This window comes from Coregonus clupeaformis, unplaced genomic scaffold (genome assembly GCF_020615455.1).
Source record: "Coregonus clupeaformis isolate EN_2021a unplaced genomic scaffold, ASM2061545v1 scaf2397, whole genome shotgun sequence".
Lineage (NCBI taxonomy): Eukaryota > Metazoa > Chordata > Actinopteri > Salmoniformes > Salmonidae > Coregonus > Coregonus clupeaformis.
In genome coordinates, this window is record NW_025535851.1 from 40,244 (window position 1) to 65,450 (window position 25,207).

Genomic DNA, 25,207 nt, shown 5'->3' on the forward strand with positions numbered 1-25,207 from the left:
CCCTTAATTCCCTCTAGTGGGAAACTACCAACATCCTATTCGATTATTCCCTGTTGGAGTGACTACTGTAATAAACTTATCCTTAACTCCCTCTGTGACTGTAGAAAGTTTTACAGACTTCAAATCTTCCATTATAAGTATCACCTTATAAATTACATAGCCTTTAACCCATAATTCTTAACCGGTACAAATTTCTATGCTTTCACTAGATAAGTACACATATTCTCCCTGATCTTTATCTGTAACCTTACGCAAAATAAGTGAACAGTCACTCCTAACCCTCTTCTAAACTATACCTCCTTTTACTCCTGGTCCTGATAACAACACTTATTCTCCATAATTATCTCTCCATATGAGAGAAACGTCCCCATCCTAAACCCTAATAAGTGTTTTCCCCCTAAAATTGGTGCTGTATTGGTTCCCTTATAATCAAATGCGATATATTTATGACTTTAATACCTATCAATGTTGAAAGAGTTAAATTGCTTCTCTCTGTTGTTCTAATAGACTGAAGTGTTAATGTCCTTATTTACTCCTAGTTTCCCCCAGTTTTCCCCTAAAACTTTGAACTCTTTCCTTGTACTTCCATCCATCACCCCTAGTGTCACTTTTTCCCCAAATCTCAGTCCTATCTCTAAATCCCTGACTTTCAAACTTTTGATTACACAAAGTACACCTATAATGACCTTGATCTCCCTGCTGGAAACTGTAAATATAGATACTCAATCACCCTCAAATCATTCAGCAACACATACTTTCTCAATGCATCTGCTCCTAATCGATTTAAACTCCTACCATATCTTCCCACTAAACTTTAAAATGTCCTTCCTCACTGTTCTCTCTCTGTCTTACTACTAACTTTGAAACTTAGCTTACTGTCTCAGAGTTCCTTCACCCCTAGTTCTCCTAACTTATTTTAATCTAATCTTTTCTCTCATAACATTTAAAACCTTTTCCCCTGATTTATTGACAAAATCTCTTACCACCAAATTTTTAGAATATGTGATTGGGAATTCCCCACCTGCTCCTGACTCATTACACACAGACTTGGCAAAACGACTAACCCCCTTTTAGCCTAGCCTAGCCTGAAATCCCTTAATGTAAGAATGTAACCCAGAATAATAATCACCCCTTTTAACTTTTCAGACAGATTGTCTTAGACAGTCTAGTGTACATCTTATTGTACAATTCAATTCTCTTCCCAACACTGCAATAACAGTATCTTCTAATATTAGTATGTCTATTTTGATTAACTGTTTTACTACCTCAAATCCCTATCCTAATTCGTTATCAATTAGTGATATGTTTAACCTCTTTAGGCCTAAACCCAGATAAGTTTTCCCCTATTCACTATCACTTCTAATGGTCAGTTGTTTTTACTTCAATTGTTGGCTATTTTCTCTTCTTCTCTAATCGATGCTCTCAGCTGATACCCCCCTTCCGGATATTCTAGACACTAACAGGTGATCTTGAATTGCCCCTGTATCTTCCTTAAAAATGTTCTCTTGTTTCCTCCTGACTTGTTGCATGAACAGGTAAAGTACCCAATCTGTCCATAATTATACCAGTCTTCTGAAAGTTGCTGAAAGTGTAGCTGAAATATTCCTCCTTCTTCTTTGTTCTTCTCCCTCTCCAATTCTGTGTCTGTCCAGAAACTGGCGGTCGATATGGAACATCTGGTCCCCCCTTGGCTGGTACAATTGCATTTGATATTGTTCAGTTGAAGCTGTGACAGTGCTTGTTGATTTGGTTCACTCTGATTCTTCATACTTTTCTTCTTCTCCACCACCCGTTATAAGTTGTATTTGATTGAGTTTTCTTCATCCAGTTCTTCTCGTTGTGGACCTATCAGTATTCTTCAAAAGGTTATCTTCTAATTTCTGTTCTTGAAATATCATCTTCCATCATCTTCTGTGCCAGTCCTTGTAGGACAAACTCCTCTTGAAAATAAAGCACCTTTAATCTCCAAATCTTCATCGCTTTCTTCATCTTCAACTTCCATCAGAGATCAAATCTCTAGTATCCATTTCTTCTTTCCTCTCTTGCCACTTCCCTCTGATCACAGAGTCATATCCACCCATGCATAGCCTCTTCATCATCACTCATCTTCTTTAACTTCCCCTTCTCCTTCACATTCCAGACATCTCCTATTGTTGGGATCCTTTTCTTCATCATCTTCTCTTCTCTTCATCTTCATCTTTCTGAACCTCCTCTTCGTTTCCAGACATGTCGGTTCTTCTTACTTCTGGAGTTTTGAATTCATCTTCATCGTTGTTTCTGCTGGTACCCTATCTATTATTAATCTATATTTCTGATGCAATAATCACTCTGCTGGATGATGTCTTTCTGCTGAATCCGTATGTGAGAAAGGTGTACTAACTTCTGCCATTAGTCTCTCCTAACACTACTCTAACCCTACTTTGATTAAAAAATGACTATTTTAATCAATTTTCCCCTATATCAAGCCCTTTTAAATTCCTTTATTGTGAACTATCCTATTTTAGACTATATAAGTTATATAGGCTTCCCCCCCTGTAATTCTTAATATAACCTAAACAAATCCATTAACCATCCTGAATAATTAAACCCAATTTTATTCCTATGTCACCAATTTATCCATTAGTGTTGAGTATATTACCACAACCCATCAAATGCAAGTTAGTCATCTTCAGACTAAAATACCCATAAACAAAGCCTTCTAACCTTACAACCCTTCAATACTCCAATTCCCATAACCCCTTGCTCTATTAGCTCTAATTATCATAAATTTACAGAAGACTCCTCAATCCATCCTGGATTCCCAACACATCTGTAATTAAACCCCAGTGATGCACATAGCCTCCAAAATGCAATTTTTAATGAAATAGTATTTGCCAAGTCTATGTAAAATCGTCATAATATCACATATCCTGTTAGGGAAAGATTCTGTAACCATAATCAGTACCAAAACCTTTTTGACTTGATCCTCTGCCACGTGACGTGATCACTTCCTGTATCTCCTCGCCCCCTTCTCTCCTGTCTCTCATGACAAGGGACAAAGACACAGAAACAGCTTTTAGTAGTTCATGCCATCACTGAGTATTTCCAACCATTCAAAATTCATTCGTTCTCCATTATTCACTCTCAGACTAAACTCAGGACTAATTATAGATCGCCCAAAAACATTTTGCTTTTAATCCGTCATCCAATTCAATGCATTATACTTCGTCAACATATATTTAATTTATAAATTTACTACATCCCAACAAATAGTTTAACGTTCAAATAACAGTTACTTTACCGATTTTAAAAGATTCATGTCCCCCTTCCCTCTCGGTAGCTATTAAACCCCTTAAACAAACCCCTGCAAGAAACCCCAAAGACCTCTGACCTTAAGCCACCATTTTGTTTTGGAGGCTCAGCGCACCCAATGTGGTAGCCTTAGCCCTGTAAACTCAAGCGCATGCGCACATCCAATCAAGCCCATGCTTACCCCACAATAGAACGCCAGCGTTCTACTTCAGTTTCTCTATTGACACCTATAACCAGACAATAACACATAACAACTAACATTTGCGTAGAACTCTGAATTCCACCCAAATGCAAACAAATTTATTAAATTAGCATTTACCTTAGCCACTATGTAGAATGTAGCATGATTCACACTTTAGCATTAACAAACTTAACCTTAGCAACGATGCCCCACGTGGCCTGAACCAATCAAGCATTAGCCACGAGATACACCGTGGCCCAAAACAATCCAGCATTAGCCTTAGCCTCTAGCTAACTGCGGCCTACGACACAATCACACATCCCGCACTTCCCTTAAACATAAATGTATCACTGCACATCATTATCAATGGAATATCAACGTATCATTGTCACACCGTTACCAATGAAATATAACCCCCTCATTGTCGATAGTTACCAATGACATATAACCCCCTCATTGTCGATAGTTACCAATGAAAAATATAACCCCCTCATTGTCGATAGTTACCAATGAAAAATATAACCCCCTCATTGTCGATAGTTACCAATGAAAAATATAACCCCCTCATTGTCGATAGTTACCAATGAAAAATATAACCCCCCTCATTGTCGATAGTTACCAATGAAAAATATAACCCCTCATTGTCGATAGTTACCAATGAAAAATATAACCCCCTCATTGTCGATAGTTACCAATGAAAAATATAACCTTTAGAATATTTTAAAGACCCGTAATCGACCGCAACACCCCACACCAACAACGATCCAAGTATCTTTAATCTGTACACCTCCACTGCCCTCTCCCCAATCAACGAAATCACTAATGCCCAAAGTTTGTGAGTAATCTCACCTTTCTTGGACCGTAGTCACCTCGCGTCTCAGGCAGGAAACAGCACAATGCAATCAGAATCTCGGTAGGACCTCCATTTGTGGTATCGTGTCGAATGCTGGTGGGTATTGCTGTCGATCAAAGAATCCCTTAGGCTGTATCGTTTTCAAAGGCCTTTATTAAAACCACGAGGTTACAGCGTAAGTACAGATCCCGCGAAGATCTGGAGAAGCAGTCCCAACTGAATCTTAATGCTTTCTACCTCTTCACCGTAATTTCCCCCTTTATATAGCCTTCCAAGAGTTGAATGGCTCCCTCTACTGTTCAATCCCCGTATCTTACAACCCCCTTCCTGTTTGTCATATGTGGAGTCACACTAAAACCTTCCCTCTTGATACCACAACTCAACATTCTTTCAGTTCCATTTAAAACATTTAACACCATCGTATTGTCAATACACTACAGTAGCCTATTGTAAACTGTAACACATCTGACAAATTAGAGTAACATGCCATTTTATCAATAGGGACATCAAACTTTGTGCAATAGAGTACAGACTGTTTGGTTTAACAACGTTTCCAAAACTCCATACATAGGCTTTTTGTTTTGTTTTGAAATGTGTATGCCAGTAATAGCCTATGTTAATTTTATCACCAGCACTTTTGGAACCATACCACCAATGTAGCTATATAATCCAACCACCTTTATTCCTCAACCTGCCTTGATTCCCTTTGGTCAGAGTGATAACTGTCTTGATTCCTTTTGGTCAGAGTGACGACTGTCAATGCCTGCTGGAAGTTTCTAATTTTCACAGACTGACCAACCTTTTTAGATTGTTGGTCATGAAGATGTCCCTTTCTTAAAATGTTGTGGCTAAAGGAGGGTCGGGGAAGCGAACCCAGGTCACTGGCGTGAAAGATAAGCAGCCTACGCATTGCGCCAACAGGGTCAACCAACCTAATATGAATTGTCTTGTGGCTCACTGGCCCTTATTAGCGAGGATCACTATACTGCCGCCCCCGAATGGGAAGGCACGTCCCCATGCTTCGAGCCCCTTTGACCACCAATATGTATCCTACAGTTTTTTAGAGAGACAATATCTTTGTGGGAGTCCTTCCTAATTAAAACCCTAACCAGCCGTAACATACGCATTAGATTTCTATTGTCTGCCATTTTCTGTCTTTTAGCCTCTAATTCGTTTTCTCTCCTGAAGAGGATTTGTGTTGGTCTACTGGTTTTCCTCAACATCCACCCTCTTTGGATTTCTTATTGTTGCCGGCTATACAGCCAGAGCTTGTGTGCTCGCCTAGGGTTTCTATGTTAGTCTATTTTGGGATTAGGGTTATGTTATGAAACGTGGGATACTACATTATAAATATGAATTATCCAAATTATCAATCAACTGTAAAAACGTTCAGATACTGTTTAACCAGCAGAGCAGAAGTGCCAAGAGATGAGAAGAGTAGGCTATCTCAGCTGATAAAAAATAAAAACAACTATTTGAATTGTGTTTGAGTTCCATGCATGTTTGTTGAACGCTTTGACACCTTGAAAGTGAAAGTGAGAGTGGTTCAGTGAGTGGGCTCGGCCTAGAACATCAGGGAGCTGATGAACGCAGGAACGAACGTTCCTTTTCAGAACCATGGAGAGCGCACTGTGCATAGTGGCGCAGTCCCTTCTTCTACTCCTACTTAGAGCCATATGTATATTCTAAATTATTCTACTCCTACTGCTCTCTAAACCATGGTTCATAGTTCACCATTTTATAAACTCCCAAATCATCTCCAAAATTCAACTGAATTGATATCACTGTTAAATGATTTTTAATCCGTTTGGTAAACATGTTCATCCCATTGTGACATTGCCATGGAAGCATTTGACGTATTAATGGTTCCCTATAAAACCCTGTAATTCTAAGAACCTGTCAGATGGTTTTGAACTCGGTCAAAATCACTGCAGTATGAAGGGCGATAATGAGTAGGCATTCATTCAGTACTTTGTTGAAAGCGACCACGCTGAGATTCCTCCGCGAGCGGCCGCTTCTGTGTGCAGCTGGCCTGGTGCTTGCGACCGGTTCGGCTGTCTACTTTTATAGAAAATATTACGGCGTCGGTGAGGATGAACCGGCCACCGTGGAGAGCGTGTACGGTGTTGTCACGGTTGAGGAGGGTAAATTTACAGATTTTACAATGTCTAAATAGAAATACATACTGTTTATAGTACGGACTGAAACTATATTTAGCCATCATCATGTCATCATTTGAGTCCCAAACGGCACCCTATACCCTATACCCTATTCCCTATTTTTTTTTACCAGGGCCAATAGTTATATGGTCAAAAGGCTCTGGTCAATAGTAGTTCACTAAATAGGGAATATGGTGCCATTTAGGACTCAAATAATGACATTTACGTCATTTCGCAGACGCTCTTATCCAGAGCGACTTACATTATATATTTTTTCATACCCCTGTGGGAATAGAACCCACAACCCTGGCGTTTCAAACACCATGCTCTATCAACTGAGCTACATCCCATAATGACATAATGATGGCTAGCAAAGCCCAGAGGAGATTTGATATGTTTTACAGTGTAGCCCTAGATGCTATGGAATTCCACTATTAACAACAACAAACGATCATGCTCCTCTGAAACCAAACCTTTGCTTTAGGTTTAATTGAACATATTGGTACATTATGCAGACACATAAATACAATGTGATATCACACAATATAAAATACAAATAAAATATAAGATCGGCCTAACTACATGGACAGATGTCTGGTGTCTTGCAGTATTTCTTAAACTTAGAGAAAATAATCCTTTATTGTTTATTCATAAAGATCATGAGCCCACCCTGGACCAGGAGGACCCAGTCCTTGTTCAGGTAATAATGTAGGCCTATCAATAGTCTGAGTACCGGTCTGTTACTACTCTCTTGCTAATTCCATCGTGGCAATATGATATTTGCATAACAATCCAATAAGGTTGTGGGCAGAAAGCTGAAACAGACTGGCACCCAGGCTATAACAATACTGCTTCTGTAGCAGGATTGGTTCAATAACAATCTGACATTCAAACTGTAATTTTACTCACTCGAAAATTGATCCTTAGTTTGTAGATGAGGAGGTTTGGCAGCGGCCCTGTCTGGCTTTAATCCCTTGGTCTGGACCTCTGTGGGTTTCAAGCGCTGTAAGTCCATCCATTCTGATACTCTCTGGTCTTTAGACTGGTTTATGTAATTTAAACATAAACATGACGTTTTTTAAAGAACAATATATAAATACATGTCTGTAAACATATTTCCTATTTTTCTAACAATCTGTAACACTGCAGCCAACATATTACCTTACCCATGCTGGGAGGATGCTGGTGAGAGAGCTGGCAGTGTTAAACCCACAGGTAACCATGCAGATTATTGGACAAAGCTAATCTGATCTAATAGGCAGGATTACCTTCAGTATCTACTATGGTAGTGGGATACTTTGATGTCCTTAAACCTATTCCCTAATTTTCTTACAGATTTTCATGAATGAGCAACACATTTTCATCTCTCATGCTGGCACGATGGTATGGGATGAACAGTTTTCTCAGCCTGAAGAGGTAGCCATTCACATGCAGGTACTTTAGACATGTTCTTAACATTTGTAACTCAGACCTGTGTGTTTCAACTACTATCATTGCAGTGGCCTCCTCTTGCAATCCTCCCTATACCAGTCTTTCACTCCTATACTAGTGTATTATTCAAACTGACACTTAAATGGATCCTGTCTTGTTCCTTAGTATGTGGATGAGGAGGTTCGGCAGCAGCCCTGTCTGGCTTTAATCCCTTGGTCTGGACCTCTGTGGGTTTCAAGCGCTGTAAGTCCATCCATTATGATACTCTCTGGTCTTTAGACTGGTTTATGTAATTTAAACATAAACATGACGTTTTTTAAAGAACAATATATAAATACATGTCTGTAAACATATTTCCTATTTTTCTAACAATCTGTAACACTGCAGCCAACATATTACCTTACCCATGCTGGGAGGATGCTGGTGAGAGAGCTGGCAGTGTTAAACACACAGGTATCCATGCAGATTATTAACCAATGCTCATCTGATCTAATAGGTATAATTAACCTTCAGTATCCACTTTGATAGTTGAATACTTTGATGTCTTTACAGCTGTTCCCTTATTTTTACCAGATTTTCACGATGGAGCAGTCTATTTTCATCTGTTTCACTCCAGCTAGGAGGATGGTATGGGAGGAACTATCTTCTCAAAATGAACAGGTAGCCATTCATATGCAGGTACCTCATAGGTTTCCTTAACCTTTAAACACAGACCTGTGTAGTTCAACTGCCAATTGTCTTAGAATCTATCTTTGCAGTGGCCTCCTCTTGCGATTCTCCCTATACCAGTCTGTCACTTCTATACCAGTCTCTCATTCAAACGGACTCTTAAATTGATCCTGTCTTTTTCCTTAGTATGTGGATGAGGAGGTTGGGCAGTGGCCCTGTCTGGCTATAATCCCTTGGTCTGGACCCTTGTATGTTCCTGTCTCTGTAAGTCTATCCATTCTGATACTCTCTGGTCTTTAGAGGATATTAAACATTAACATCAAGTCACTAGTTTTCTATAAAACAATATAATGAACATGTCTGTAAACATATTCCGTCTTCTTCATCTCCAAGCCCAAACCAGTCTACTATCTCACCCGTGCTGGGAGAATTCTGGTGAGAGAGCTGGCAGTGTTAAACACACAGGTAACCATTCACATTATTAACCAAAGCTCATCTGATCTTATAGGGAGAATTTCCTTAATTTGATGGCTTTACCCTATTCCCTCTTCTTTTCACAGAATTCCAAATGGGTTACTGAGGAGCCTACCTTTCACCTCACTGAAGCGGGGAGGCTAGTGCTTGACGAACTGTCAGCACCTTTAGATAGCCATTCACAGGTAGCTATTCACATTATTAGACAGTCATAGAGTATTAGTAATAGTACACATTAACATGTCCTCTATCTCCACAATTGTGTTTTTTATTAATCACAGAGAAACCTCTGAAATTAGGGGATGTCTTTGTTTTTCAGCCAAATAGTGAAGACTCTCGTTTTCCCTATGAGAAGTTGCAGCTGGTTGGGAACTGGGGTTCGTTTCATTTCCATTACTGGAAGATCCATTATGGACGAGTGCAGGTACTTCAGACATATTCTTAACACTAATGAACACACCAGTATATTTTAACTCCCATTTGTCTCTGGGGTTTCTTTTGTATGTCTGGCCCTAATTGAAACGTAGGGGAAAGTTGTTATATCACTGCCAGTAATGATAGTCAAAACTTCGTCTGCCAAATGATATAGAAATCTATAGTTAAAATATAGAGAAAGGTCTGCAGACTGAAGGCGTTTTTTCTTTTAGCAAAATGAAGAGGACTTGCATCACCTGTGCATTGTGAGGGGAGTGGAGAAACAGCTGTGGTGGAGCAGAGTCATTCAGGAAAAAATCCTGGACCCATGGGTGAGAGATTCTCAACTGATCTTTCATCTCAAATGCACCTGATTTGTGTCAAATGATGCACACAATATAGGGCTACTTATATTTACTGGATGAAATGTAATGTTTTCCTGTGTCTCTTTTAAAGGGTCTTGTCCAGGTGGTCCTCACCAACAAGGAGCTGACTGGTATTAAGGTACAGTCAAACACTTTTTCACCCCCCAAAAATGGGAAGTGGCAAATGTCCATTTACCTGTTTCAATAAATATTGACAGAAAATGAAATGAGACATTTGAATTTCTATCCTCATTTTTAGTTCCTTGGTAGAAGGATCTATGGACTCAGGTCCTGCCTTGTCAAGAGGAGGTCTGAGTTCACCTATTATGAGGATGCCCAGGTATAACTCGTTGTTTCTCTGTGCTAGGATTTATTTCAGTGTTTGGTTGAGGGGTTTTTAATATTGTGGTTTTCAATGTTGGGCTTACAGTGTCACATGTTGTGTGTTAAACAGCAGGTGGATATCTCCACCACAGTGGAGGGGTTCCAGGAGAGGGGGGATGAGATGACGTCGTATCAGCTCTCCACCTCTGACATCATCACCACCCCTCATGAACCGTTCTCTGGCTCCTCTCACCAGTTCCCCCAGGATTCTCCCCCTCCCCCTCCCCCTTTCCCTTCCGATTCCCCTCCCAGTCCCCCTCCACCATTCCACTCCACCCAGGACCAGGACCAGACCCCTGACAGCACTCCTCACGTAAAACTCTTTCTACAGTCAATAGCACTTTTTTCTTTGTTTTACTGACATTTGTACTTGTGTGTACAGGTGTGTGTCTAAATGTCATTGTGTTCAAAACACAATGTTTTGGTATCGACAGGTTTGTATTGTCTGTCAAGGGTCAAGTTTTTAGGTCAAGATGAAAGTATTGTTATGATGTCACTGAATGTTTTGTCTGCTTTAGTTGATGTTGCAGGTGAAATGCAGTTTAGTAGAGTTTATGTTAATGTGATGTCTGCTTTAGGAGTTTGTGGAGGAGCAAAATAATGTTGCAGATGTGCCCCCAGCTGTGGTGAGTTTGCTTTAATGTGTTCATCTATAGTAAAAACATTTGCTTTGAAATAATCTGCCCAATATTGTACTTATACAGAAGTAGGACCTTAATAACCTTTTACTGCAGTGGGCTAGATCAGGGTCACACAGTGTGTTTCTTAATAGTCTTAAACAAATCTACTTTGAAGCAAAAGTATACATTTCACACATATGGACATGGTCTTAAAAAAAGAAGACACCTTTACCATGTCAGATATAGAGTTGAAACACTTTCTATACGGTACCAGTCAAAAGTTTGGACACACCTACTCATTCCAGGTAAAAAAAAAAAAAAATCTATATTGTAGAACAGGTTTCTTCAATTCCGGTCCTGGAGGGCCGAAACACTTCTGTTTTTTATTTCTACCTGGTAGTTAATTGCACTCACCTGGTGTCCCAGGTCTGAATTAGCCCCTGATTAGAAGGAGAGGATGAAAAACAGAGGTGTTTCGGCCCTCCAGGACCGGAATTGAAGAACCCTGTTGTAGAATAATAGTGAATACCTCAAAACTATGAAATAACACATATGGAATCATGTAGTAACAAATAAAGTGTTAAACAAATCAAAAAATTTCACTTTTGAGATTTTTCAAAGTAGCCACCCTTTGCCTTGAGGACAGCTTTCCACACTCATGGCATTCTCTCAACCAGCTTCATGAGGTAGTCACCTGGAATGCATTTCAATTAACAGGTGTGCCTACTTATAAGTTAATTTGTGGAATTTCTTTCCTTCTTAATGCGTTTGAGCCAATCAGTTGTGTTGTGACAAGGTAGGAATGGTATACAGAAGATAGCCCTATTTGGTAAAAGACCAAGTCCATATTATGGCAAGAACAGCTCAAATAAGTAAAGAGAAACGACAGTCCATCATTACTTTAAGACATGAAGGTCAGTCAATCCGGAACATTTCAAGAAATTTTTAAGTTTCTTCAAGTGCAGTCGCAAAAACCATCAAGCACTATGATGAAACTGGCTCTCAGGAGGACCGTCACAGAAAAGGAAGACCCAGAGTTACTTCTGCTGCAGAGGATAAGTTCATTAGAGTTAACTGCACCTCAGATTGCAGCCCAAATAAATGCTTCACAAAGTTCAAGTAACAGACACATCTCAACATCAACTGTTCAGAGGAGACTGCGTGAATCAAGCCTTCATGGTCGAATTGCTGCAAAGAAACCACTACTAAAGGACACCAATAAGAAGAAGAGACTTGCTTGGGCCAAGAAATACGAGCAATGGACATTAGACCGGTAGAAATCTGTCCTTTGGTCTGATTAGTCCAAATGTGAGATTTTTTGGTTCCAACCGCCGTGTCTTTGTGAGACGCAGAGTTGGTGAACGGATGATCTCCGCATGAATAGATCCCACTGTGAAGCATGGAGGGAGGAGGTGTGATGGTGTGGGGGTGCTTTGCTGGTGACACTGTCTTTGATTTATTTAGAATTCAAGGCACACTTAACCAGCATGGCTACCACAGCATTCTGCAGCGATACGCCATCCCATATGGTTTGCGCTTAGTGGGATTATCATTTGTTTTTCAACAGGACAATGACCCAACACACCTCCAGGCTCTGTAAGGGCTATTTGACCAAGATGGAGGGTGATGGAGTGCTGCATAAGATGACCTGGCCTCCACAATCACCCGACCTCAACCCAATTGAGATGGTTTGGGATGAGTTGGAGCGCAGAGTGAAGGAAAAGCAGCCAATAAGTGCACAGCATATGTGGGAACTCCTTCAAGACTGTTGGAAAAGATTCCATGTGAAGCTGGTTGAGAGCATGCCAAGAGTGTGCAAAGCTGTCATCAAGGCAAAGGGTGGCTACTTTGAAGAATCTAAAATCTAAAATATATTTTGATTTGTTTAACACTTTTTTGGTTAGTACATGATTTCATATGTGTTATTTCATAGTTTTGATGTCTTCACTGTTATTTACAATGTAGAAAATAGTAAAAATAAAGAAAAACCCTTGAATGAGTAGGTGTGTCCAAACGTTGACTGGTACTGTACATCACAGAAGACTGAAATATAACAAAACCGTTTGACATAGAAAAACCAGATTTTCTGCATTTTTAAAAATCATTTTGATTAACTATGAAATTATGAAAAATATTAATATCATTACACCCATGAGGCCACTAGAGGGTGAGTTGGTCATTTGACTGCAGGAAAGGGTCTACTTTAAGCCAGTGTGCTACAGCAGGGAAATAATCCTGCAGCAACAGCAAATATGAATTATTATGTGGATTATAATTTTCATTTTTGTAGGGGTTGATACATTTTTTGGGCAAATCAGTCTGACATTTCAAAGTGAAAATTACAAACTTTAAAAGCCTTTTTAAAACTAAAATACACTATAAGTTTAATTTCCTGCCGTGCAGGAAAATTCTCAGCAACAAAAGAGTGATCAAATGAAGGTCCTACATTGGTATGGTCTGTCTGAATCCTGCAGTTGTAACATAGGCTAACATAAGAGGATATCTTCATATCATGGCATTGATGTATGCTTTATCTCCTTATGTTGCACATGTGTTACTAAACATTTATATTTACAGGAGTTACTTTGGAAACCAAGGGACAACCAACTTCTCTCTGAGGCTGGCCGGTATCCGACATGCTATGGAGGTGTGAAATTGTGAATTTAGCACCTTTTGTATTTCATTTGATGAACATTTCTGGACTGTTTGTAAATGTATTGTCTTGTTCTCACAGGCTCTGACATCCTCAGACAGTACCTCCCTTAATTACCTCACCCACGCTGGGAGGATGGTGTTGAGCGGATTGTCCAAGCTCAACCAGCAGGTAACCATTCACATAAGTGTACAGAGTTCATCAGACCAGATATACAGTATAGTTCCCACATAGATGTCATTTCAACGTCTAGTTTTGAGTTACATTTGGTTGAGTTGTCAACTAATGTGAATTCAATGTGAAATCAACAAAAACATTGACCATGTCATTGGATTTAGGTTAAAAGTTAGGTGAAAAAAGACTAAATTCCCTTACGTTGATGACTTTTTCAAATCCAATCAGTTTTCCACGTTGCTTTAACATCATCACATTAAATTTTTTTGTTAAAATGACATAGAAACTACGTTGATACAACAAGTCTTTGCCCAGTGGGTTACCTTTAGGCAACAGTGATTCATAGGTTTTAGTTGAAAAGTTCCAATGTCTTACAAGCAAAACAATCAGAGACCCTCTGAATTACAGACCTGAATCTTTGATTTTATGATCTAAGTTTAAGGAATTGTATGATTGTTTTGTTTTGAGGATGTGAGGCAGTTTGAGCAGGCCTACGACCTCCTGGTGAACTTCATTAATGAGCCAGCAAACAGGGAGCGACTAGAGCAAGAGATGGCTCTTGTAGGAGTAGGTTTACATGCAAGTTTGAGCGTTAGCTGCAGGCACAGTCTGCTCATCCAACATCTACTCAATGAGACTTTCTAAAGTGCTTGTCAATGAAGATTATGTAATTAGCGTATTTGTTTGACTTCAGATCGACCGCATCAACTTCGTGGATGTATTTTATGAATTCGTTCTACTAAGCCTTCTAGAAGGAAAAACATCTCTTCCTACATCTGTAAGTGGCCCTAAGAATGTAAACATCCTGTTGTTTATCTATCCTATCCACACTGTTGTATCAAGCCTGTAGACACTCACTCATGTCCCCTGTTCCTTCTCCAGAGGCCTGGTAGCTTCTTTTATCTGCTCATGGAAGTGATAAAGAGGATTCACCCTCCTGGAGGAGCCTGGACAGAGGCTGCTTGGAACTTCTACCTCCTCATTAAGGTACATTTCTCTCTCTCTCTCTCTCTCTCTCTCTCTCTCTCTCTCTCTCTCTCTCTCTCTCTCTCTCTCTCTCTCTCTCTCTCTCTCTCTCTCTCTCTCTCTCTCTCTCTCTCTCTCTCTCTCTCTCTCTCTCTCTCTCATATATATATATATATATATATATATATATATATATATATATATCCTGAGCTGTGTGTGATGGTTTGTTCATCATTATCTTTGTAGTTGGTCATTAAATAATAGTTGATGATGTGTCTGTTGTCGTCAGGGCCAGATGAAGGCGTGGCTGGACTCCATCTTCAACCTCGATGAGTCCATCTATGAAAGCCCACAGAGGCTCTCGGGGCAGGTGATGGGGAATCTAGAAATGCAGGTTGAGTTCCTCCTGTCCAGCCTGGATTAAGGGTCCCAAACTGAGCTGAGGATCACTAACACAAAATAAAGTTTTTTTGCATTTAAACATTATCTGTCAATCGTAAACTAACTTTACATAATGTGTGGGGGAGAGTGGGGTAAGTTGAGCCATTTTTTACATTCAGTATCACTTCGTCAAGGGAAATATAGTATTCTTTCTAACAAAGATATCTACATATATTTCAACTTGCCATTGGCTCAACCATTGGCTCAACTTACCCCAAGGCAAACATTTTGACTTTATTAGCCCACACAGCTATAATGATGCACTTTCATGCCAGGTTTAGGACCTCATATTAAAGCTTATAGAGACCCCAACTGATGTATAGAACAATCTTTACATTATCTACTTTGGTTTAGGTACAAGCAGGGGCGGTGTGTTCAATAGGGCGATATGGGCGACGCGCTGCCAAACGGGAAAAGGAAGGGATTTTTTTTCTAATCAATTATATCACGGCAACAGTAGTTATCAGTGTTGTAATCTAGACGTCTGATCTGCCACAGTGCCACTCTGCCACTAAATGTCCAATCAGGCTAAAGTCGTGCTTCAAATGGCTCCCCCCCCTTTTGGGGCGATTTCAGTCAGGTTGAAAATCGCCCAGAAGTCTGTCATAGACTCCCATGTAAAATCTATTTTTTTCAAATTTCAGAGCTTTCAATACAATCTCTATGGGTTTCTGAGGGCTTGCACTTACGCGCTTTCGTCATACGTTACGTAACGTAACCATGAACGTAACTAAGAAAAGAGCGGGTAGCAGCATCAATCAATTCACGTACTACTATCAAGATGGCTATAGCGTTCAGTGCAACTCGATTGTCTCTTTGAAAGAAGTTCACATCAAAGAGACAACCACAAAGTGCAGGAGCGCTTTTTTGAGTTCCTTCCCATCTCGGAATCAATCGCCAGTGTGCTTTTGGAGAGACTGAACGGTCTTTTTGCCGACGACGTGAAAGTCAAACTCATTGCGCAAGCTTACGATGGAGCCAGTGTGATGAGGCGAGAGAAGGCAAAAGGTGCGTGAGCATTTCAAGAAAGGCCATTACGTGCATTGCTATGCGCATCAGCTGAATTTGATCATGCAGCAAGCTAAAAAGTAACTAGTAAACTAGTCCTCAGCATGCCTGATTTCAATGAGAAAGTCATTGACCGCTTTGCTGCATTGAAAGAGAGAAGAGAACTCTCTCTCTTTGTCCCTCCCTGTCTGTCTCTTTAACACACACACGCCCAAATCAGTTCACAGTTGATGTTGTTTAAAATAGTTATTTTTCATTTTAAAAAAAGTAAACAATTTTTTTACAAATCTATACAATTGGCCAGAATATGGTTGTTCATATTTACAAAGCCATACAGATAGCTGTGTTTACCTTTTCTAGAAATTATTTTCAAATTCTGTTTTCAGGCAAAATGTCTATCACTGTTCATTTTCACAAATCTATACAAGAGGGCAGAATATGGAAGTCTATAAAAATTTCTTATTACCAATAACTGTAGCCTCTATCAAAAGCTCCTGCTTGCTCAGGTGCACATATTTCCAATTCAACCATGAGGCCTTTTTGAAGCAAGTAATGTGTATATCAGTATTGACTTATATGCTGCCCCTGTCTTCATGTTGTTGCTGGACATATCTTTTTTAAAATGTGTGTAGGTCACCTAAATCATCAGAAAAATTGCCCCCCCTGAGAATCTTTTCAGGAGCCGCCACTGGGTACAAGCATAATGAAACCTCTAATACAATAAATTAATTTGACTTGGTGAAAATCTGTTTTTTGGACCTTACTTGCTTACCACTTTTTTCTATGTGGTTTCTTTCTTCATAATAATAATATGCCATTTAGCAGACGCTTTTATCCAAAGCGACTTACAGTCATGTGTGCATACATTTTTACGTATGGGTGGTCCCGGGGATCAAACCCACTACCCTGACGTTACAAGCGCCATGCTCTACCAATTGAGCTACAGAGGACCCATGAAATGAAATGATGACCACACAAGAAGTAGATTAATGAAACTGGTTACAATTGACGGAGTCACCCATAATTCACCAAATGATATTGGCTCTGATGTGGACAAGGAGGAGAGGGCAGATCTGGCTTCAAAGGAGAACTCCTGTAGAAACTGTAGACACTGCATTATGCTATTTGGATAGCCGAGCAGACAAGGTGAAAAATCTGTCGATGTGTCATTGAGCAAGGCACTTACCTCTAATTTGCTCTAGCGGCGCCGTACTACTATGGCTGACCCTGTAAAACAACACATTTCACTGTCTGCCCCTATCCGCTGTATGTGACAATAAAACATGGTTAATTGTATTTATTTCACTCCCTGAGCACATCGATTAAGGCAGTCCCCCGCACCTCTCTGATTCAGAGGGGTTGGGTTAAATGCGGAAGACACATTTCGGTTGAATGCATTCAGTTGTGCAACTGACTAGTTATCCCCCTTTCCCTTCCCAGTAACTCTAACAACAGTCCTGATGATTCCTCAATGCAGGTGCAACCGCTTGTCTCCCTCTAATGGTCATACACTACTATTACATGTTCTCATCTGCAGCTGGCCAATTTGATCTTTGCTGTTTTCCCCTCTGTGTCTCCCTGCTCCCGACCATTTTTAGAGGCGCCAAGAGCCATGGCATTTACAGTCAGCTGTTTAGGGATGATTTAGCCTCGCTGGAAGGTAGAATTTCAAGCAATGCAATTTACCATCCATTGTATTTTATGCTTACTGTATTTATATTGTATATTATGTATGTTGACCGTGTAAATTCCTCTGTCTGTATTCTGTCTGTATATTTGTCTATTGCTGGGTATGAGTAAATGTACTTGGTGAATAAGTACATTCTGATTCTGACGGTGAAATGATGGTGAAATGTATGTCAAGTGAAAGCATCCAATGGCCTATTACTCTTCTCTCACTGCTTTCCGACCTCCCTCTGAGATTCGAGGGTGAAAACGGATTATCACACATCTATCTCTATCTGAGAAACGTTCTATTGTAGGATTTAAAAAAATAATGTAGCCTATAAAACATTTAAAACCCTGCAACATAATTGAATATATCAGTATTGTCAGATCAGTGGTTAACCTAACCCCAGGGAAGGGAGAAAGGAAGCAAGGAGGAAGGGATGCAATTGTAGGTGAGATTGGAAAAGATGGCAGAGGTGGAGGATGAAGTGGATTGTGAATCTAATGGCGGTAGAATCAAGGAGGATTGGAGTCTTTTTCAAAAAAATGGAAAATGGAGTAAAGTAGGGTACAGTGATGAGAACGTCCCTTTATATCTTGTAGGTGGAAGGTTTGTTAATGAGGAGCAGCTTATCCAAATACCAATCTTGAAGAATCCATTTGAGCTATTCAAACTGGTGGAGAGAGTGATGGGTAAAGTGAAGGATGTGAGGGTCATGAGAGGCGGGTTTGTTTCGATTATTTGTACTTCTGCGGATCAGAAGGAACGTGTGTTGCGGCTCATCCCGATTTGAAAAGTTTGACATGTCGTGTGTGTCTCTTCGGAACAGGGCACCCCTCAAGGGGGTAATATCTGGCGTCTCGTGGGAAGTCGATGTTAAAGAGATGAAAAATATTCCTGGAGTGATTGATGCACGTCGGATGAATCGAGTGGTGAATGATGAAAAAGTGAAGAGTTTATTTGTTCTTTTGTTTTTTGATATGGAGTCTCTCCCTATTCAAGTGCAGTTGGGGTATATAAACTACAAAGTCAGAGCATTTATCCCAAGACCAATGCAGTGTGATCACTGTAAAGCTTTTGGTCATGTGTCAAGGGTTTGCAGAAGGGAGAAACCGAGATGTCCAAGTTGTGGAAAATATCATTTAATGTGTTATAAAAGTGATGAAAAAGTGAAATGTTACAATTGTGGTGGGAACCATGAAGCCACGGTGAAAGAAAATGAGGAGGCCAAAGTTAGGGTTGTACAGAGCATTTCCTATGCAGCAGCGGTTAAAAGGGTTGAGGGTTTGAATGGTGCTCCTGAAGAGTCCATGGTGGCGGATAGGCCTTCAATGCAAGCTGCAGGGGTTGCCTTTCACCAAGATGATCCTGACATTTTAAAGGTTAAAAATGTGGACTTTGTGGCCTTTATTGCAATGGTGATTAATGGCACTATCAAGGTGGAGAAAATTTAGAAATCATTGTGGTTGCGGCAATTTAATCCTCCAGAAACAACAGAACAAATAATGCAACAAATATTGTGGTTAAATTCAAATATACTAATTGACAAAAAAACTTTATTTTTTGACAGAATGTTTAAAAAAGGTATAATCTTCGTAAATGATATCATCGGTAGGACTGGTGGAGTTATGTCGCACATGCAGCTAACAAAAACATGTGGAAATGTCTGCTCTACCCAAAATTACAACCAAATAATTGCAGCCTTACCGCAAAAGTGGAAGAGGAAAGTGGAAGGGGGAGAAAGTAAGGAACTTGTCTGTCGGCCTTGCATTAAAGAACATAATTGGTTAAGGAAAACTGTGATAAATAAAAAAGTATATCAGTTTCACTTAAGGACCAAAGGATTGACAGCCGTCCCATATAGATTGCAAAATAGTTGGGAAGAGATTTTTGACGTACCGATCCCATGGCATAGTGTTTATGAACTGACACGCAAAACGACACCGGATTCAAAAATTAGAATCTTTCAATTTAAATTATTATATAATATTCTTGCTACCAATAGAATGTTATTTATATGGGGAATACAATCTTCCCAGCTCTGCAGATTTTGCTGTGAAGAGACAGAATCATTAGATCATTTGTTTTGGTTCTGTCCATTTGTAGCTTGTTTTTGGACACATGTCCAGGAATGGCTAAAGGATTGCAATATTTACCTGGAGCTAACCTTGCAGATAGCATTACTGGGTGATCTGAAAAGTCATAGTCAATCGATAAATAATATAATAATACTTTTAGCAAAAAAAAATATTTTTAATTCACAATCTGTAGAAGCAATGAGAATAGTTTATGGACATAGTTTAGAGACTTGTCCCAAAGCCACTCCTGCATTTCCTTGGCTGTGTGCTTAGGGTCGATGTCCTGTTGGAAGGTGAACCTTCACCCCAGTCTGAGGTCCTGAGTGCTCTGGAGAAGGTTTTCATCAAGGATCCCTCAGTACTTTGTTCCGTTCATCTTTGCCTCGATCCTGACTAGTCTCCTAGTCCCTGCTGCTGAAAAACATCCCCACAGCATGATGCTGCCATCACCATGCTTCACCGTAGGGATGGTGCCAGGTTTCCTCCAGATGTGACGCTTGGCATTCAGGCCGAAGAGTTAAATCTTGGTTTCATCAGACCAGAGAATCTTGTTTCTCATGGTCTGAGAGTCTTTATGTGCCTTTTGGCAAACTCCAAGTGGGCAGTCATGTGCCTTTTACTGAGGAGTGGCTTCCGTCTGGCCACTCTACCATAAAGACCTGATTGGTGGAGTGCTGCAGAGATGGTTTACCTTCTGGAAGGTTCTCCCATCTCCACAGAGGAACTCTAGAGCTCAGTCAGAGTGACCATCGGGTTCTTGGTCACCTCCCTGACCAAGACTTTTCTCCCCTGATTGCTCAGTTTGGCCGGGCGGCCAGCTCTAGGAAGAGTCTTGGTGGTTCCAAACTTCTTCCATTTAAGAATGATGGATGCCACTGTGTTCTTGGTGACCTTCAATGCTGCAGAAATATTTTAGTACCCTTGCTCTGACATGCACTGTCAACTGTGGGACCTTATATAGACAGGTGTGTGCCTTTCCAAATCATGTCCAATCAATTGAATTTACCACAGGTGGACTCCAATCAAGTTGTAGAAACATATCAAGGATGATCAATGGAAACATGATGCACCTGAGCTCAGTTTCGAGTCTCATAGCAAAAGGTCTGAATACTTATGTAAATAAGGTATTTCTGTTTTATATTTTTAATACATTTGCAAAAATTTCTAAAAAACCTATTTTCGCTTTGTCGTTATGGGGTATTGTGTGTAGATTGATTAGGATTGTTTTATTTAATCCATTTTAGAACAAGGCTGTAACATAACAAAATGTGGAAAAAGTTTAGGGGTCTGAATACTTTCCGAAGGCATTGTATGTATGGCCAAGTTTCCTAACAGTCTTCCAAAATGCCTCTACCCGTATTTGAAGATTTTTCACACACACACACACGCACACACACACACACACACACACACACACACACACACACACACACTTTTTTGTTACTTTGAATTCATGATTAAACATAATTTAAACAAAATGCACCGATATATCTGGATGATACTAGTACATTGTGTCCAAACTCAAATGGCAAAGTGTTTACATTGATACGTTATCATACTAGCTATACATACTCACACTTTCATATTCACATTCACACATGAACCCCACCTTCAACAGGTCTGATCACATACAAGGTCCCTGGTTTGGCCTCATCTCCCTCACACTGGAGAGGCAATTGAGTAGTCTACTTCCTTACATTAAACTAGGCATAGCTCCGGTGCTGATGTGCTCTCCAATTCTTGCCCCCCCACTGTTTATTCTCTACCTTTGTCTCTCTTGCACCTTATCTCTCTCTATTTTATCTGTTTCTATGTAGCCTATCTTCCTTGGTCATGCATGTCTGTGATAGAGACAGAGATAAGATTTTATGGGAGAGAACCCTGTTCTTAGACTTAAACCAGTACTGTAGAACATAACGTGTATATAATAAGTATAGTATTAATGGCAGTGTAGCCAAGGTTGCCTCTGGCTATGTCAGAGGAAATGTTTCTGTACTTGTATCAGTACATTTTAGGCTACTAACATAGACCTAACTATTATTGTAAATGTGTGTGTTTACCTTTTGTTATAATAACCTATTTTCAATACAAATGATAGGACTGACTGAAAAACTGACTTTATAGGCTCGGTTGTAATTAATTACATTTGAAAGCCCACAACAGCATTGCTGTTAGATAGCTCCATGTATTTAGTTACCTGTACGAAATTAATAATACCCTAAAACTTTTATTAGCTGTATTGCTAGCTTTATTCAAAATAGCACAACATACCTGCCAGGCTACAAGTCCGCTCTCCAGCGCTGCCTCTCTTTACGCGAAAATCGTCATGCAGACTTCATGGAGATTCCGCGCACTGGATAATTAATACTGAGGTATTAATTTGTGATACCTTACTAGGCTAAAAACTGAGTTTACTCGTTCATTCGTGTCCGTCAACCACTGAAAGCATAAATGTGCCAAACTTTGTCTTCCTCTTCTTATCCATTTGGTGGAATTTCAACCAGGCTCTGTCTTCTCTGCTTCCCACCTCTCCTTATGCACTTCTCAAATCTCACTCCCTCTCAGTCTCACAACAAGAGGATCATGGTGGTGTCTCATTTCCCTTAGCAACCAGCTGCTATAGTAATATTCCTAGGTAATTCAAAGTGTTATAGTATGTTGATGATGACAATGAAGAGTCCAGATGAACCTAGGAATGAACCTAGGAATGAACATTCCGTCTTCAAGAGAGCGAGAGTTGCACCCCTTCTCAAAAAACCAACACTCGATCCCACTGATGTCAACAACTACAGACCAGTATCCCTTCTTTCTTTTCTTTCCAAAACTATTGAGCGTGCCGTCTTTAGCCAACTCTCTCGCCATCTCTCTCAGAATTACCTTCTTGATCCAAACCAGTCAGGTTTCAGGACTGGTCATTCAACTGAGACTGCTCTTCTCTGTGTCACGGAGGATCTCCGCACTGCTAAATCTAACTCTCTCTCCTCTGCTCTTGTCCTTCTAGACCTGTCTGCTGCCTTTGATACTGTGAACCATCAGATCCTCCTCTCCACCCTCTCCGAGCTGGGCATCTCCGGCGCGGCTCACTCCTGGATTGCGTCCCTACCTGACCGGTCGCTCCTACCAAGTGGCGTGGCGAGAAGCTGTCTCCGCACCACGTGCTCTCACCACTGGTGTCCCCCAGGGCTCAGTTCTAGGCCCTCTCCTATTCTCCCTATACACCAAGTCACTTGGCTCTGTCATATCCTCACATGGCCTCTCCTATCATTGCTACGCTGACGATACACAACTAATCTTCTCCTTTCCCCCTTCTGATAACCAGGTGGCGAATCGCATCTCTGCATGTCTGGCAGACATATCAGTATGGATGACGGATCACCACCTCAAGCTGAACCTTGGCAAGACGGAGCTGCTCTTCCTCCCGGGGAAGGACTGCCCGTTCCATGATCTCGCCATCACGGTTGACAACTCCGTTGTGTCCTCCTCCCAGAGTGCGAAGAGCCTTGGCGTGACCCTGGACAATACCCTGTCGTTCTCCGCTAACATCAAGGCGGTGACCCGATCCTGCAGGTTCATGCTCTACAACATTTGGAGAGTACGACCCTGCCTTACACAGGAAGCGGCACAGGTCCTAATCCAGGCACTTGTCATCTCCCGTCTGGATTACTGCAACTCGCTGTTGGCTGGGCTCCCTGCCTGTGCCATTAAACCCCTACAACTCATCCAGAATGCCGCAGCCCGTCTGGTGTTCAACCTTCCCAAGTTCTCTCACGTCACCCCCGCTCCTCCGCACACTCCACTGGCTTCCAGTTGAAGCTCGCATCTGTTACAAGACCATGGTGCTTGCCTATGGAGCTGTGAGGGGATCGGCACCTCTGTACCTTCAGGCTCTGATCAGTCCCTACACCCAACCGAGGGCATTGCGTTCATCCACCTCTGGCCTGCTGGCTCCCTTCCTCTGCGGAAGCATAGTTCCCGCTCAGCCCAGTCAAAACTGTTCGCTGCTCTGGCACCCCAATGGTGGAACAAGCTCCCTCACGACGCCAGGACAGCGGAGTCACTCACCACCTTCCGGAGACATTTGAAACCCCACCTCTTTAAGGAATACCTGGGATAGGATAAAGTAATCCTTCTACCCCCCCCGCCCCCCCCTCTAAAAAATAAATAAAAATAAAAATATTGTAAAGTGGTTATCCCACTGGCTATAGGTTGAATGCACCAATTTGTAAGTCGCTCTGGATAAGAGCGTCTACTAAATAACGTAAATGTAAATGTAAAAATGAACGACCAAAATAGTTAGATTAGACTGGTTATTAAATCAAACACATTCATTTTACAATTATAGATCCCTAACCTCAGAAGAAACGTCTCTTATAAACATCTGTGTGCAGTTGCAGGTGGTAGCCAACTCAAAAATAGAGAGAAAATTCAGGAAAAAATATTAAATCCACTTTTTGCACAGTGCAAGGAGGTTCCTCATCATCTTAGCTGCTGCAAGTCTCGTATTTCCCAACATCTTTGCAGAAACTAGTCGTTTCTATGAGAAGCGTCTGTGGCCACTTGTAGAAGTAGCCTAAATGACATCACACAGTGTGACCAAAACAAAGATCTACACAAATGCAAGAGGCATTTCTCACTCAATACAAAAAGTGGATTTAATATTGTAAGGCTATACTGGCTTTGCACTGTGTTTGCGCTGTGTTCAATGAAATAGGCTACCAGAGAGAGGACTTGAGGATCTTTTAGTTAAATTATGTCCACTAGGCCTAATTACCCTGAATGTGTCTTTCCCCAGTATGGTCTTCCATACTGGGGAAAGGTATTGCAGTGGAGGTGTGGTGTCTAAGGAATTTGTGACTTTGCTAACGTTTGCAAATGGTATCTTGGAGGATGTTGATTCAGCTTAGGGAAGCATCTGGGGAGCAGTTTTATAGGGGCACCCCATAAAACAGAGGAAGTCTGTTGTGTGGAGTCATGGGATTGGTCTCTAGGGGAAACCACCCATATCATAGTAAGATTATAAATATTTGGTTGAGACAAAGGAGGACAGAACAACATATTATTTTGGGTCGTTGTTCTCCAGATGCCTGCAGATGTCTGTAAACTTACGCTGAAATCTTGTGATATAAATAAACCTTTATAATCAAAGTACAGTGTAAGCGGACTCCTTGTTCTCACAGCAAAGATTAGCATAATTATTTAGAAACAACAGAGGTATTGCAGTGGAGGCTCTGGTGGTTGAAAATCAACACTATCCCTCCACCCCCTCCTGCGGCAGAATCAGCACCCTTGCTTGTGGAGATTATACTAGCAATGGAATGCTTTGATAAAGGATGACGGTATAGTAGGTAGCCTATTGTAAACTGTAACACATCTGACA

General features: G+C 40.7%; 2 protein-coding genes and 1 long non-coding RNA gene across 4 annotated transcripts; all 3 read left to right on the plus strand.

Annotated features, from left to right (window-relative positions):
- The first annotated feature begins 7,639 nt into the window (after nt 1-7,639).
- Nucleotides 7,640-8,118, plus strand: LOC121556889. The gene is made up of 3 exons (XR_005998249.2): nt 7,640-7,699; nt 7,820-7,900; nt 8,081-8,118. It is a non-coding gene; the product is annotated as an uncharacterized LOC121556889 (long non-coding RNA).
- A 993-nt stretch (nt 8,119-9,111) lies between these two features.
- LOC123488611 lies at nt 9,112-10,862 on the plus strand. Its single transcript, XM_045219471.1, has 7 exons — nt 9,112-9,243; nt 9,378-9,482; nt 9,706-9,804; nt 9,929-9,976; nt 10,097-10,177; nt 10,292-10,534; nt 10,800-10,862. Exons 1-7 carry the CDS (start codon nt 9,112-9,114, stop codon nt 10,860-10,862), a joined length of 771 nt encoding a protein of 256 aa, XP_045075406.1.
- Nucleotides 10,863-13,264: 2,402 nt separating this feature from the next.
- LOC123488610 lies at nt 13,265-15,082 on the plus strand. Of its 2 annotated transcripts, XM_045219469.1 has the most exons (6): nt 13,265-13,488; nt 13,576-13,665; nt 14,137-14,235; nt 14,363-14,446; nt 14,551-14,655; nt 14,924-15,082. In XM_045219469.1, exons 1-6 carry the CDS (start codon nt 13,354-13,356, stop codon nt 15,056-15,058), a joined length of 648 nt encoding a protein of 215 aa, XP_045075404.1. In that variant the 5' UTR covers nt 13,265-13,353; the 3' UTR covers nt 15,059-15,082. The 2 variants fall into 2 exon arrangements, with proteins under 2 accessions (XP_045075404.1, XP_045075405.1); XM_045219470.1 differs by lacking the exon at nt 14,137-14,235 and having other exon boundaries at nt 13,269-13,488.
- Nucleotides 15,083-25,207: the final 10,125 nt, after the last annotated feature.